Source organism: Cebus imitator, unplaced genomic scaffold (genome assembly GCF_001604975.1).
Source record: "Cebus imitator isolate Cc_AM_T3 unplaced genomic scaffold, Cebus_imitator-1.0 Scaffold14, whole genome shotgun sequence".
Taxonomy (NCBI): Eukaryota; Metazoa; Chordata; class Mammalia; order Primates; family Cebidae; genus Cebus; species Cebus imitator.
The window spans coordinates 7,030,949-7,045,041 of NW_016107329.1; the positions used below are offsets into that span (position 1 = coordinate 7,030,949).

Genomic DNA, 14,093 nt, shown 5'->3' on the forward strand with positions numbered 1-14,093 from the left:
CACAGAAGTCAAGAACTGGCATTTGGGAACCTCCACCTATATTTCAGCAGATGTATGGGAATGCCTGGATGCCGAGGCAAAAGTCTGCTGTGGGTCGGGGCCCTCATGGTGAACCTCTGGTAGGGCAGTGTGGAAGGAAAATGTGGGGTCAGAATCCCCCACAGAGTCCCTACTGGGGCTCTGCCTAGTGGAGCTGTGAGAAGAGGGCTACCATCGTCTAGCCCCCAGAATGGTAGATCCACTGACAGCTTGCACCATGTACCTGGAAAAGCCGCAGACAACACCAGCCTATGGAAGCAGCCAGGAAAGGGTCTATATGCTGCAAAGCCACAAGGGTGGAGCTGTCCAAACTATGGGAACCTACCTCTTGTATCAGTGTGACCTGGATTTGAGACATGGAGTCAAAACAGATCATTTTGGAGCCTTAAAGTTTTACTACCCTGCTGTATTTCAGACTTGCATGGGCCCTGTAACCCCTTTGTTTTGACTAATTTCTCTTATTTAGAAGGCTATATTTACCCACTACCTGTACCCCCACTGTACCTAGGAAGCAACTAGCTTGCTTTTGATTTTACAGGCTCATAGACAGAAGGGACTTGCCTTGTCTCAGATGAGACTTTGGACTGTGGACCTTTGGGTTAATGCTAAAATGAGTTAAGACTTTGGGGGATTGTGGGGAAGGCATGATTTGTTTTGAAATATGAGGACATGAAATTTGGAGGGGCTAGGGGCAGAATGATATGGTATGGCTGGGTTCCCAACCACATCTCATCTTGAATTGTTCTCCCATAACTCCCACGTGTTGTGGGAGGGACCCAGTGGGAGATAATTTGAATTGTGGGAGTGGTTTCCCCCACACTATTCTCATGGTAGTGAATAAGTATCAGGAGATCCGATGGTTTTATCAGGAATTTCCGTTTTTGCGGAAAATCTTCCTCATTTTCTCTTGCCATTGCCATGTAAGAAGTGCCTTTCACCTCCCGCCATGATTTTGAGGCCTTCCCAGCCACATGGAACTGTAAGTTCAGTTAAAGCTCTTTTTCTTCTCAGTCTTGGGTATGTCTTTATCAGCAGCATGAAAATGGACTAATACACTAGGTCAGCAGGGGATGGGTAAGGGGAATTGGGCAGGGCATCAACAGCGTGCAATTCCATATTCCTGACATCTGAGGTCTTTGATATAAAGCATCTCCTAAATAAAAAATATAAGGAGAAATGTTTGAAATATAATTCATCCACATCAGACAAATATACATTCTTAATCATAAATGATAGTCTATTTTGTTTTCCCTTACAGAAAAAAAATTCCAACAATTATTTTGTTTCCTTCTGTTGATTCATTTTCCTTTTTGAAAAAAAGTGGAACAATAAGCAATTTACTTTCATTCATGTCCAGAATATGTTGAACCTTTCACTAGAATCCACTTTATTCTCAGCTTTTTGAGGTCTACTCATATAGGGTGAATATATGCCCACTAAAATCTAGTTCAAAAATTAAAGAAAAAGCAGTCAGTGAAAACAGGCTCTCCATCCTAATCGTCCTGCTTCCTTGGTGCTCCATGGAGACAGCTGACTCAGCACTAGACAGCAGACTGCCAGTGTCCACCACACATCCCCCTTGCAGGCTCACCTAAGAAGGCACACAAGCCTGCTTGCATCTGAAGCTTCCAAGCCCCCCATGTTGAAAATCATCTGGAACAGTCTTCATGAACCACATAATTTCATCTAGAAATACTACTACATAATGTAGCTAAAGAAATTGCCAAACTATTTTTCTGAATAGCTGTGATATTTTAATTTTGATCGTAATCTGAATATGATCCCTCCATTGGCTAGCTCTTTGAACCTCTGTCACAAATCAAGTGGCTGTGTTTGTGTAGAGCTCTTGGTTTGTTCTGTGTTCTGTTCCATTGGTCTAAATGTCCATTCCTCTACCAAATCCCCAGTTAGGAAATATCAAACAGAGAAAGTGGCCAAATAGACTTACATCCTCCAAAAATAGAGGAGTTATTTGAAAGGTTTATTTTTGTTACCTATAATTTTTTAATTGCATGCTACATTGTTTTGTGTTTGTTTAATTTTATCTGCAGCAGATTGTTGAAGAAATATATACCTTGGCTGTAGGAAAGACGATTCTACATTTTATGAAATATTTCCAATTTGCTTTTTAATTGTAATGACATTTATGTACATAATCAATGATGTTTTTCATCTTCTTACATTTTCCTATGTGTTAATAAGGTGGAGCATCTTTTGTTAGGTTTGAAAATGTAGCTCTCTTCTTCTGTGTATATTTTGACTTGCATTCAACAAAGTTCCGGACTATCACTCCTAATAGCTGACTCATAGGGTGTGTTGGTTTTTCTACATAGATAACAGTATTTACAATAACTGATTTTTTTCCTCTTCCTACCCACATAGTATGCTCCTTATTCATTTTCCTTTTCTTCTAAGCTAAGACCACCATTTTGAGGTAGAAGCAGCAATAAAGGGCCTTCATTTTCTAAATTTTAAACAAAATATAAAATAGAAACATATTAGTACATGTTTTATAACAAGTCATCCTTCTATTCCACTGACAAACTACATTCAGGGGTTCATTTTGCTGATATGTATGCATGTATGCTATTTGCATGTGTTTATATAATAGATTGACCTGTAATTCTCCTTTTTAGGGATGGCCTTATTTTGGTATCAAGCTTATGCTGGTCTCAGAAAATGAATTGTGGTAAATTTCATCTTTTTCTATTGTCTGAATGAACTGTATGAAAATGCAGGTTATCCCTTCCTTAAAAACAGGTTAAATCATGTGGGTCATTTTCTTTGTTTGCTTTTATTTCTGGTCTATAGATTTTTAATGACTGATTTAATTTATATAACGGTTACACAAATTGGTTCATTTCCTACTTCATCTTGAGTCATTTTTTGTAAGTTAAATCGTTCTAGAAGTTGTCAGTTTCTCATGTCTTTCTTCACCTTTGCTCTTTTCTTGTTTTATTTCTATTAATTCATAGCATCCTTTTATTTTCTTCTTTCTTTTTTGTTTCAGCTTTTGTGTGTGTGTGTGTTCCTTTCTAACTTCATGTGCCAGATGCTTTGCTATTGACTTTATATTCTTTTCTAAAATGTAATTAAGGTTATTAATTTATTTCTATGAAGGACTTTACTTTTATCCACAAAACTATGATGGATTTTCTTTCATCAATGGTTTGATCTAAAGATTTATTATTTCTGTGATTCTTTTTTCTCTGAAGCATGCTTTATGTAGAATTGGCTTTATAAGTTTCTGAACATATGGGGAGGTATGGTTTCATTTCTGTAGTTGACATTCCATTTTCAATTATGTTAGGAAAATGCCTGTGTAATTTTGGTTCCTCAGAATTTATTGAGATTTGCTTTGCTTTATGGCCTAAAACATAGTTAAGACCATATATCATCTATGAATTCTTGAAAAAGAATGTGCTTTTTGCAAACTGTCTACAAGTTTTTATAAATGTACTTAGATCAAATTTTCTGTGCTCTCAGTAACGTTTTGCCTCTTTAGCAATCACAGAGATTTGCTTAAAAATCTTGAACGCTGAGTGTACCATGGCCACAAGAAGGTTTTTATTCTACATGATATGGTGCATTTCTGGTAGCTGTACAACAGAATAATTCTTATTTATTTAATTATTATTTTTATATTTTTAGTAGAGACAGTGTTTCACCGTGTTGGCCAGGCTGGTCTTGAACTCCTGACCTCATGATCCACCCATCTGGGCCTCCCAAATGGCTGGGATTAGAGGCATGAGTCACCGGGCCTGGCTGAAAATAGTATTTCTATAGCAGTTGGGGGTAAATGGACAATGGCTTTTGTGGCCAGAGGTAAATGGCCCAGGGGCCCCAGAACTCCAGGTCCCACTGAGCCTGCCGCACAGCTGAGGGCATCGGCATTTCCACACCCTACAATGCATGATGCCCCAGAACAGAGATCGGATGCTCTCCTTTATTCGAATGGGAAGTTGAGAGTATTGTAATTGTAATTGAATAAATAAGTATTCGTACACTTTTTTTTTCAAGAGATGGAAATTAAATATATATATATAATTTATGTAATTATATACATATATATAATAGGGCTTTAGTGCAAGAGAAAAGGGCTTTACTTCTTTCCCTGCCTGTGAAGTCTACATGCCTAATTCACACCCTGTCTTGAGTTCTGGCCAGGAGGCTTCTTATCCCGTTCAAATTGTTACAAAGTTCAGCTAGAGAATTCCTTCTCCCTGTGGAGTTTTACCCCCTGCTCCTCTGGCCACCCTCCCAGTTGTTCCCTGTGATGCCTGGCAGGAATGGGCTGCTTGGCAACCCAGTCAAGTAAAGTCAGCTCAGGTAAAGTCAGAAACTTTGACTCAGCTCCAGGTAAAGTCAGAAACTTCTGCAAACAGACTTTAAGTGTCTCCAGTTGGGAGAGAGTGTGTTCAGGAGAGAAGGGTCTCTCTTTCCCACTTCGGCAGTTGGGCATTCATTGTATTTGAGGCGTCTCCCAGGTCCTGCAGGAGCAGTTCACTTCCTTCAGGGGGTCTGGGGTTCCTCTTGCGATTGCTGGTTTCTTCTTGAAGTTTGTCTGGAGCTAAAATTCACAAGGCAAGCCTCCACATGCTGTTCTGTCCAGAGCTGCAATCTAGTCCTGCCTCCCATCAGCCACGATCCCCTAAATCCCTGTGTTGTCTTATAGATTCTTTCTTTAATTGTTTTTGAGATAAACTGGTCATATCATATGTTTTATAGATTCATTGACATGTACATGCATGACACAGCTGGCCCACTTGTAATTAGATTAGAATAAAGTCAAAATGCCCAATAAATTTTCAGAGTATAAAAGAAACAATTTATAAACTAATGTTTTAGATCAAAACTTGGGGAATTATTAAACAAAATTATACTAAAAATCAAGATTTGAGACATGAATGAATTTGAAATTTAACAATCATGGACTTTGAGTTTTCCAAATCATAAAGTAAAATGAGAAAATTAATTTAAGAGCCACCCTGTACATTCCCTCTTGATAGCCTGTAAGGGTTAACTCAATGAATTATGATCTGTCGCCATGGATTCCTTAAGAGTTAATTGAAAATTTCACCAAGAGACCCTTCTTAAGAGTTACAAACTAGAGGACTGCTGTGTTTATTAGATGATCCTCATCCATCAACTGCTGGCTAATCAGCACACGGCACTCCGTGATGTTATTTGCTTTAATTTTTTAGGTGTTTTTTTTGTTTTGTTTTGTTTTTTTGTGGTTGGTTGTTTGTTTTTGGCCCTGTTGATCCCCTGGGCATTTAATGACAGGCCAGGAAAGTCACAGAAGTCAAAGTGTCACTAGCATCAAAGTCAATCAATCAAACCCTCTGTAGTTTTCTAAACAGATGTGAAACAAAAGACATTTACGCTTCTTTATTAATGAGCTCTCTCACACAATCTGTTTGTGGCAGTGATCACAGCTTTTATAAAGTAAGTGTACTCCAGAGCACTTTGTCATCATTTCAGAACCGCTGTTGTCTATTTGCATTTAGGTCACGGGAAAGGGAACATTTTGTGTATAGCTAGCTGATACTTCTCACATCACTTTCACAAATACTTTTGAAGAGTGTTATGAAAACATATGATACTCGCATGTATAGCTTTTGTCAATGCAAATAAATGAACACAAATCCCCCAACACGGCTTCTTTTTCTTCCTACATCTTACATAAAAACACTTATATATTCAATACCTAGCATTAGAGAATCACAGCGCTTTGGTTTGTTTCTCCTTTATGGAGCATTTTTTAGTCTGTTTATCTAATTGTCTCTTTAATCTTAGACAAGTCACAGCCTCTCTCGACTTAGTTTACTTTCTGCGCTAAACAGGGATGGTTATGCTGGTGCACCTGGGGCCTGTGAGAATAAAAAAGACTTACAAAGTGTCACAAGAAACAGAAGTAGAAATAGTGTTGTCCTGACTTCTTGTTCCTTCAAAGGAACATGGCATCTTGCTGAAGATGAACTATGCCCTTAGTATATGATCTCGGATATGGCACATGGTCAACCACATTTTGTACATGCATGGTTACTTTAACCTCCTTGGGACTTTATATCATAAATATCTTAAGAATGTATAAACACATCTGAATCTGTTTGCAAGCCAGCTTCTAGAATTTTTAATGCCTTAACATTGATTTTCTGCCAATAGTAAAATTTTAACCTGGTGACAAATGTAAGGGTTTGTACAATTCCATTACAGGTGCTTTGGTGTTTATAGCAAGTAGCCTTTTGAAACAAAGTGAATATTTTAAGTTTCAGAAATGGAAATTCAGTTTGTTAATCACTATATAAATAAAACAAAGACCGCAGCAGCCAAAATTCTCTGCACGATTTTTAGAAATATCTCTGTGCCAACCCTCAGGCTTTATGCTTAACCGCAGGTTTCTTGGAAATGAATTTCACTGATTATGAGAAAAAGAGTCTAACAATAAATTGGTGAAAAATGACCACTATATCATAGAGGAGTTGATAGCACATATATTCTTCTTGCCTCCTCATTCTGTCACCCAGACTCTGTAGTACAGTGGTCCAATCCTAGCTCACTGAAACCTTAAAACTCCTGGGCTTATGCGATCCCGACCTCAGTCTCCCAAGTAGCTGGGACTACAGCCACATGCTACCACGCCTAGCTAACTTAAAACATTTTTTTTTTCAGAGATGGGGCCTTCCCATGTTGCCCAGGCGAGTCTTAAGCCTCTGGTTTTAAGTGATCCTTCAGTCTCAACCTCTCAAAACACTGGAATTATAGGCTTGAGCCATCATACCTGGGAGCTTATATGTTGCATTGCATTAAATTAACAAAGTCATGATTAGGCATAGTTGGAATGACTTTATGCCAACATTTAACATGCAAGTTAGTATTATTCAACTAGACAGAAGGAACTTGACACAACGGTGAAATCTGGAGGCTTTTGGTATGGATTGAAAGAAATAGGAAGGGACAGGTGGTTAGAAATTGTGTTGAGCTTAACTACATATGCATGTCTAATTCTACCATTTGTTTTATTACCACAGAATCTTGAGAAACACACAAACTGTCTTCCCCTAATCCATAAAAACACTTTGGATTTGCATATCAAGTGCAAGGAGAATTGTTGGGTTTATGACCTGTGCAATGGGCAATATAAAATCAAGTGTGTTGTGGTGCACACTGATAGTGGTTATATTAACAGTTCTGGTGACGCTCCCCTTGCATTTCTTCCAGGTTGCTTTCAGCTATGTAACGTTTTCCGATCCCATGAGATGGAAATCGACCAGTGCTTGCTGGAATCCCTTCCCCTTGGCCAGCGGCAGCGTCTGGTGAAGCGCATGCGCTGCGAGCAAATCAAAGCCTACTATGAGCGTGAGAAGGCTTTTCAGAAGCAGGAGGGGTTCCTGAAAAGGCTGAAACATGCAAAGAATCCGAAAGTTCACTTCAACCTCGCGGACATGATACAGGACGCCATTATCCACCACAATGACAAAGAAGGTACATAAGAACGAAGAACCCATTTTCTGATGTGGTTTTTCATGATTGATTTTTGTTGGTTTGTTGTTTTTTGATAGAGCGATTGGGCAGAAAAGTTTTAAATATTGGAGGCTGCTCTCTTTTAATGGTTTGAATTATTCAAGAAAAAAAGGTCTTTCCAAAGAACATCGTTAAAAGTCCTGCCTCCTAGTAATATGGAAAAAATATATATAAAAATTGTGATGAAATTGTATTTTTTAAATTATTGTACTTTAGGTTATGGGGTACATGTGCAGATCATGCAGAATTGTTGCATAGGTACACACATGGCAATGTGGTTTGCTGCCTCCATTCCCCCGTCACCTACATCTGGCATTTCTCCCCATGTTATCCCTCCCTAATCTCCCCATCCCCCTCCCTGGTGTCCCTCCCTTGGCCCCCCCACAACAGACCCCAATGTGTGATGCTCCCCTCCCTGTGTCCATGTGTCCTCATTGTTCAACACCCACCTATAAGTGAGAACATGCAGTGTTTGATTTTCTGTTCTTGTGTCAGTTTGCTGAGAATGATGGTTTCCAGGTTCATCCATGTCCCTACAAATGACACGAACTCATCATTTCTTATGGCTGCATAGTATCCCATGGTGTATATGTGTCTATCATCAATGGGCATTTGGGTTGGTTCCCGGTCTTTGCTATTGTAAACAATGCTGCTATGACATACATGTGCATGTGTCCTTATAACAGAATGATTTATAATCCTTTGGGTATATACCCAGTAATGGGATTGCTGGGTCAAATGGAATTTCTATTTCTAGGTCCTTGAGGAATCGCCACACTGTCTTCCACAATGGTTGAACTAGTTTACATTCCCACCAACAGCGTAAAAGTGTTCCTATTTCTCCACATCCTCTCCAGCATCTGTTGTCTCCAGATTTTTTAATGATTGCCATTGTAACTGGTGTGAGGTGATAACTCAATGTGGTTTTGATTTGCATTTCTCTAATAATCAGTGATGATGAGCATTTTTTCATATGTTTTTTGGCCTCATATATGTCTTCTTTTGAAAAGTGTCTGTTCATATCCTTCTCCCACTTTTGGATGGGCTTGTTTTTTTTCTTCTAAATCTGTTTTAGTTCTTTGTAAATTTTGGATATTAGCCCTTTGTCAGATGGGTAGATTGCAAAAATTTTTTCCCATTCTGTTGGTTGCCAGTTCACTCTAATGATTGTTTCTTTTGCTATACAGAAGCTCTGGAGTTTAATTAGGTCCCATTTGTCTATCTTGGCTTTTGTTGTCAATGCTTTTGTTGTTTTAGTCATGAAGTTCTTGCCAATGCCTATGTCCTGAATGGTTTTGCCTAGGTTCTCTTCTAGGGTTTTTACGGTGTTAGATTTTATGTTTAAGTCTTTAATCCATCTGGAGTTAATTTCAGTGTAAAGTGTCAGGAAGGCGTCCAGTTTCTGCTTTCTACACACTGCTAGCCAGTTTAACCAACACCATTTATTAAACAGGGAATCATTTCCCCATTGCTTTTTTTGTTAGGTTTGTCAAAGATCAGATGGTTGTAGACATATGGCATCGCCTCCAAGGCTTCTGTTCTGTTCCATTGGTCTAGATCTCTATTTTGGTACCAGTACCATGCTATTTTGCTTACGGTAGCTTTGTAGTATAGTTTGAAATTAGGTAGCGTGATGCCTCCGGCTTTGTTCTTTTTGCTTAGGATTGTCTTGGCTATGAGGGCTCTCTTTTGGTTCCATATGAAGTTTAGGGTGGTTTTTTCCAGTTCTGTGAAGAAGGTCATTGGTAACTTGATGGGAATAGCATTGAATCTATAGATTACTTTGGGCAGTATGGCCATTTTCATGATATTGATTCTTCCTAACCATGAGCATGGAATGTTTCTCCATTTGTTTGTGTCCTCTCTTATTTCATTGAACAGTAGTTTGTAGTTCTCCTTGAAAAGGTCCTTTACGCCCTTTGCTAGTTGTATTCCTAGGTATTTTATTCTCTTTGTAGCAATTGTGAACTGGAGTTCCCTCATGATTTGGCTCTCTGTTAGTCTCTTATTGGTGTATAGAAATGCTTGTGATTTCTGCACATTGATTTTGTATCCTGAGACTTTGCTGAAGTTGCTTATCAGTTTAAGGAGATTTTGGGGTGAGATTATAGGTTCTTCTAAATATACAATCATGTCATCTGCAAATAGAGACGATTTGACTTCCTCGTTTCCTGATTGAATACACTTTATTTCTTTTTCTTGCCAGATTGCTCTGGCTAGAACTTCCAATACTATATTGAATAAGAATGGTGAGAGAGGGCATTCTTGTCTAGTGCCAGATTTCAAAGGGAATGCTTCCAGTTTTTGCTCATTCAGTATGATATTGGCTGTAGATCTGTCATAAATAACTTTTATTATTTTGAGATATGTTCCTTCAATACCTAGTTTATTTAGAGTTTTTGGCATAAAGGGCTGTCAAATTTTTCGAAGGTCTTCTCTGCATTTATTGAGATAATCATGTGGTTTATGTCTTTGGTTTTGTTTATGTGGTGGATTATGTTTATAGACTTGTGTATGTTGAACCAGCCTTGCATCCCCAGTATGAAGCCTACTTGATCGTGATGGATAAGCTTTTTGATGTGCTGTTGCAATCAGTTTGCCAGTATTTTATTGAAGATTTTTGCATCTGTGTTCATCATGGATATTGGCCTGAAGTTTTCTTTTTGTGTTGAGTCTCTGCTGGGTTTTGGTATCAGGATGATATTGGTCTCATAAAATGATTTGGGAAGGATTCCCTCTTTTTGGATTGTTAGGAATAGTTTCAGAAGGAATGGTACCAGCTCCTCTTTGTACTTCTGGTAGAGTTCAGCTGTGAACCTGTCTGGACCTGGACAGTTTTTAGTTGATAGGCTATTAATTGCTGCCTAAATTTCAGCCCTTGTTATTGGTCTTGAAGGTTTAGGCTTGGAAGGGTGCAAGTGTCCAGGAATTTATCCATTTCTTCCAGGTTTACTGGTTTATGTACATAGAGTTGTTTGTAGTAGTCTCTGATTGTAATTTGTATTTCTGTGGAGTCAGCGGTGATATCACCTTTATTGTTTTTTATTGCATCTATTTGATTCTTCTCCCTTTTCTTTTTTATTAATCTATCTAGTGGTCTGTCTATTTTGTTGATCTTTTCAAAAACCAGCTCCTGGATTTGTTGATTTTTTGAAGGATTTTTTGTGTCTCTATCTCCTTCAGTTCTGCTCTAATCTTAGTTATTTCTTGTCTTCTGCTAGGTTTTGAGTTTTTTTGATCTTGCTCCTCTAGCTTTTTCAATTTTGACAATAGGGTGTTGATTTTAGATCTTTCCTCGCTTCTCTGATGGCCATTTATTGCTATAAATTTCCCTCTAGACGCTTCTTTAAATGTGTCCCAGAAATTCTGGTACATTGTGTCTTCGTTCTCGTTGGTTTCAAAGAACATCTTTATTTCTGCCTTCATTTCATTGTTTATCTAGTTTACATTCAGGAGCCAGTTTTTCAGTTTCCATGAAGTTGTGCAGTTCTGAGTTAGTTTCTTAATTCTGAGTTCTAATTTGATTGCACTATGATCTGAGAGACTGTTTGTTATCATTTCCATTTTTTTGCATTTGCAGAGGAGTGATTTATTTCCAATTATGTGGTCAATTTTAGAATAGGTGCCATGCGGTGCTGAGAAGAATGTATATTCTGTGGATTTGGGATGGAGATTTCTGTCGATCTATTAGGTTCGCTTGGTCCAGATCTGAGTTCAACTCCTGGATATCCTTGTTAATTTTCTGTCTTGTTTATCTGTCTAATATTGACAGTGGAGTGTTAAAGTTTCCCAATATTATTGTGTGGGAGTCTAAGTCTCTTTGTAGGTCATTATTCTTGAGGAATATCTGTGGTGCTCTCTATATTTCCCGGACTTGAATGTTGGCCTGCCTTGCTAGGTTGGGGAAGTTCTCCTGGATAATAGCCTGAAGAGAGTTTTCCAGCTTGGACTCACTCTCTCTGTTACATTCAGGTACACCTATCAAACGTAGATTAGGCCTGTTCACATAATCCCATATTTCTTGGAGGCTTTGTTTATTTCTTTTCACTCTTTTTTCTCTAGAATTGCCTTCTTATTTTGTTTCATTGAGTTGATCTTCAATCTCTGATATCCTTTCTTCTGCTAGGTCAATTCAGCTATTGAAACTTGTATATGCTTCACAAAGTTCTTGTGTTTTTCAGCTACATCAAGTCTTTTATATTCTTCTCTAAGTTGTTTATCCTAGTTAGCATCTCATCTAACCTTTGTTCTAAGTTCTTAGTTTCTTTGCATTGGGTTAGAACATGTTCTTTTAGCTCTGAGAAGTGTGTTATTACTCACCTTCTGAATCCTGCTTCTGTCAATTCATCTGATTCATTCTCCATCCATCTTTGATCCCTAGCTGGTGAGGAGTTATGTTCCCTTGTAGGAGGAAAGGCATTCTGGTTTTTGGTGTTTTCCTCCTTTTTGCACTGGTTTCTTCCCATCTTAGTGGTTTTATCTACCTGTGGTCTTTGTAGTAGGTCACTTTCGGATGGCATCTCTGAGTGGACATATTTTTCATTGATGTTAAAGCTATTTCTTTCTGCTTCTTAGTTTTCCTTCTAACAGTCAGGCTCCTCTGCTGCAGGACTGCCAGAGGTCCACTCCAGACTCTGCTCATTTGGGGACTGCCTGCGGAGGTTGCAGAACAACAAGGGTTGCCACAGGTTTCTACCTCTACTATCATCGTCCCAGAAGGGTACCCGCCAGATGTTGGCCTGAGCTCCCCTTTATGAGGTGTCTCTTTTGGTATATGGGGTTTGGGGAACTGCTTGAGGAGACAGTCTGTCCCTTATAGGAGCTCAAGTGCTGTGCTGGGAGCTCCGCTGTTCCATGCAGAGCTGCTGGGCAGGTACCTTTGTCTGCTGCAGCTGAACTCATAACCGCCTCTTTTCCCAGGTGCTCTGTCCTAGGAAGGTTGGCTTTATTTATAAGTCCTGTTGTGCTGCTGCCCTTTTTAATAGATGCCCTGCCCCGCATGGAGTAGTCCAGTCACAGTCTGCCAGCAGAGGCGTTACTGAGCTGCTGCAGGCTCTGCCCTTCTGTTGTGTGAAGTGCCTCGGTCTTGGCAGACTGCCTTGATAGTGGGGGACGCCCTTCCCCCCACTAAGCTGGATAGTCCTGGGTCCAGCTGCACTTGCTGCAAAACTCTCATTCCAGAACGTTTCAAATTGCTTGTTTTGTGTGGGTGGTAACTGCCGAGCCAGATCCCCTGGCTCCCTGTCTCAGCCCCCTCCCTTTCAGTTGAATGGGCAGCTCTGTCTCCCAGGAGTTCCAGGGTCAGCTGAAAAGGCAGCCCAGGCTTGTGTGAGTTTCTGTGTGCTGACCTGGCACCGGCTGAAACCGCCGTGCTGAAAATTTGTTGTGCTTTTGGTCCCGGGAATCTCCTGGTCTGTGGGCAGTGAAAACTTGTTTGGAAATGCGGTGAGCACTCACCCTCTGTGCTGCTCTCCCTGGGAACTGCACTGCAGAGATGTTCCTATTCAGCCATCTTGGATCACTCTGTCAAAATTATATTTTTTAAAAGAATTATCTATCAGAAATACAAGTGAGTTTCTTTCAATTTGTCCAATTCTAATTGTTAGGGAAACACTTTATCAATGATGTTTTTTCTATTTAAAACATTTTTATAGAGACAAGGTCTCACTGTCTTGACCAGGCTTGTCTCCAACTCCAGGGCTTGAGCAGTCCTGCAGCCTCAGCCTCCCAGAGTTCAGGGATTACAGTGAATTTTTTTCCTGATGATGATTTTGGATTGTGAAACTTATTAATCCTTAGCTAATGCTTAGATAGATGCCGCAATAATGTCACCTCCCCTGACTCTCAGGAGTCAATTTCTTTCTCCCATAAAGTTGTCTGGCTTGTGGTATCACGTTTTTCTAAGATTTCCCAATGCAAATCTCAATTGTCTTTACAAGATTGTTAAATTTTTCACTTTTCATACATTCTCGTGTGTGAGTTTTTCTGTTTTCCTATATAGTACCCACTTTACCAAGTTCTAATATAAGAGAAATGTTCCAGCTCTGGATGTAATTCAAAGAAACAGATATAAATCAATTTACCTTAATTGGTTCTCAAATCAGTGTTTGAATGAATCTAAAATAAGCATTCTTCACAATTCATTATTCACAATTTGAAATCCAAAAAGCTCTGAAATCATTTTGATAGCTCATTTAGTGGTAAAACTTTCCCTGACCTATTTATGGTTTATAACCTGCTCAGTTTGGAAAAATAATAAATTCAGTAATATACATGCTTTGAAAACTTTCAAATGGGGATTATGGATCTATAGCTAAGAAAACCTACAGCACATTATATATAGTAATAGTTATGTAGAGTAAGAAGACTCAAGTCATTCTTTTCATGGTTTTGTGTGGGCTTTTTTAAGTTAAACTGGAATACTCTGAGAAGTTCTGCTTTTTTTTTTTGTCTTAAACTGCAATGACAGTAACAGTGAATTTTGAGCTGGAAAGTACCTACAAACATTTGGTCTGATCCTCTTACTT

At 39.0% G+C, this 14,093-nt stretch overlaps 1 protein-coding gene across 2 annotated transcripts in view; it reads left to right on the top strand.

The window, feature by feature from the left end:
• The window catches only part of MYO16 (myosin XVI), a 603,751-nt gene that overhangs the window by 58,626 nt on the left and 531,032 nt on the right, over positions 1-14,093 (top strand). For both annotated transcript variants that reach the window (XM_037729044.1, XM_017501745.2), the window contains exon 2: positions 7,264-7,527. In XM_037729044.1, coding sequence (XP_037584972.1) covers positions 7,264-7,527 — 264 coding nt within the window. The remainder of the gene's footprint in view (positions 1-7,263; positions 7,528-14,093) is intronic.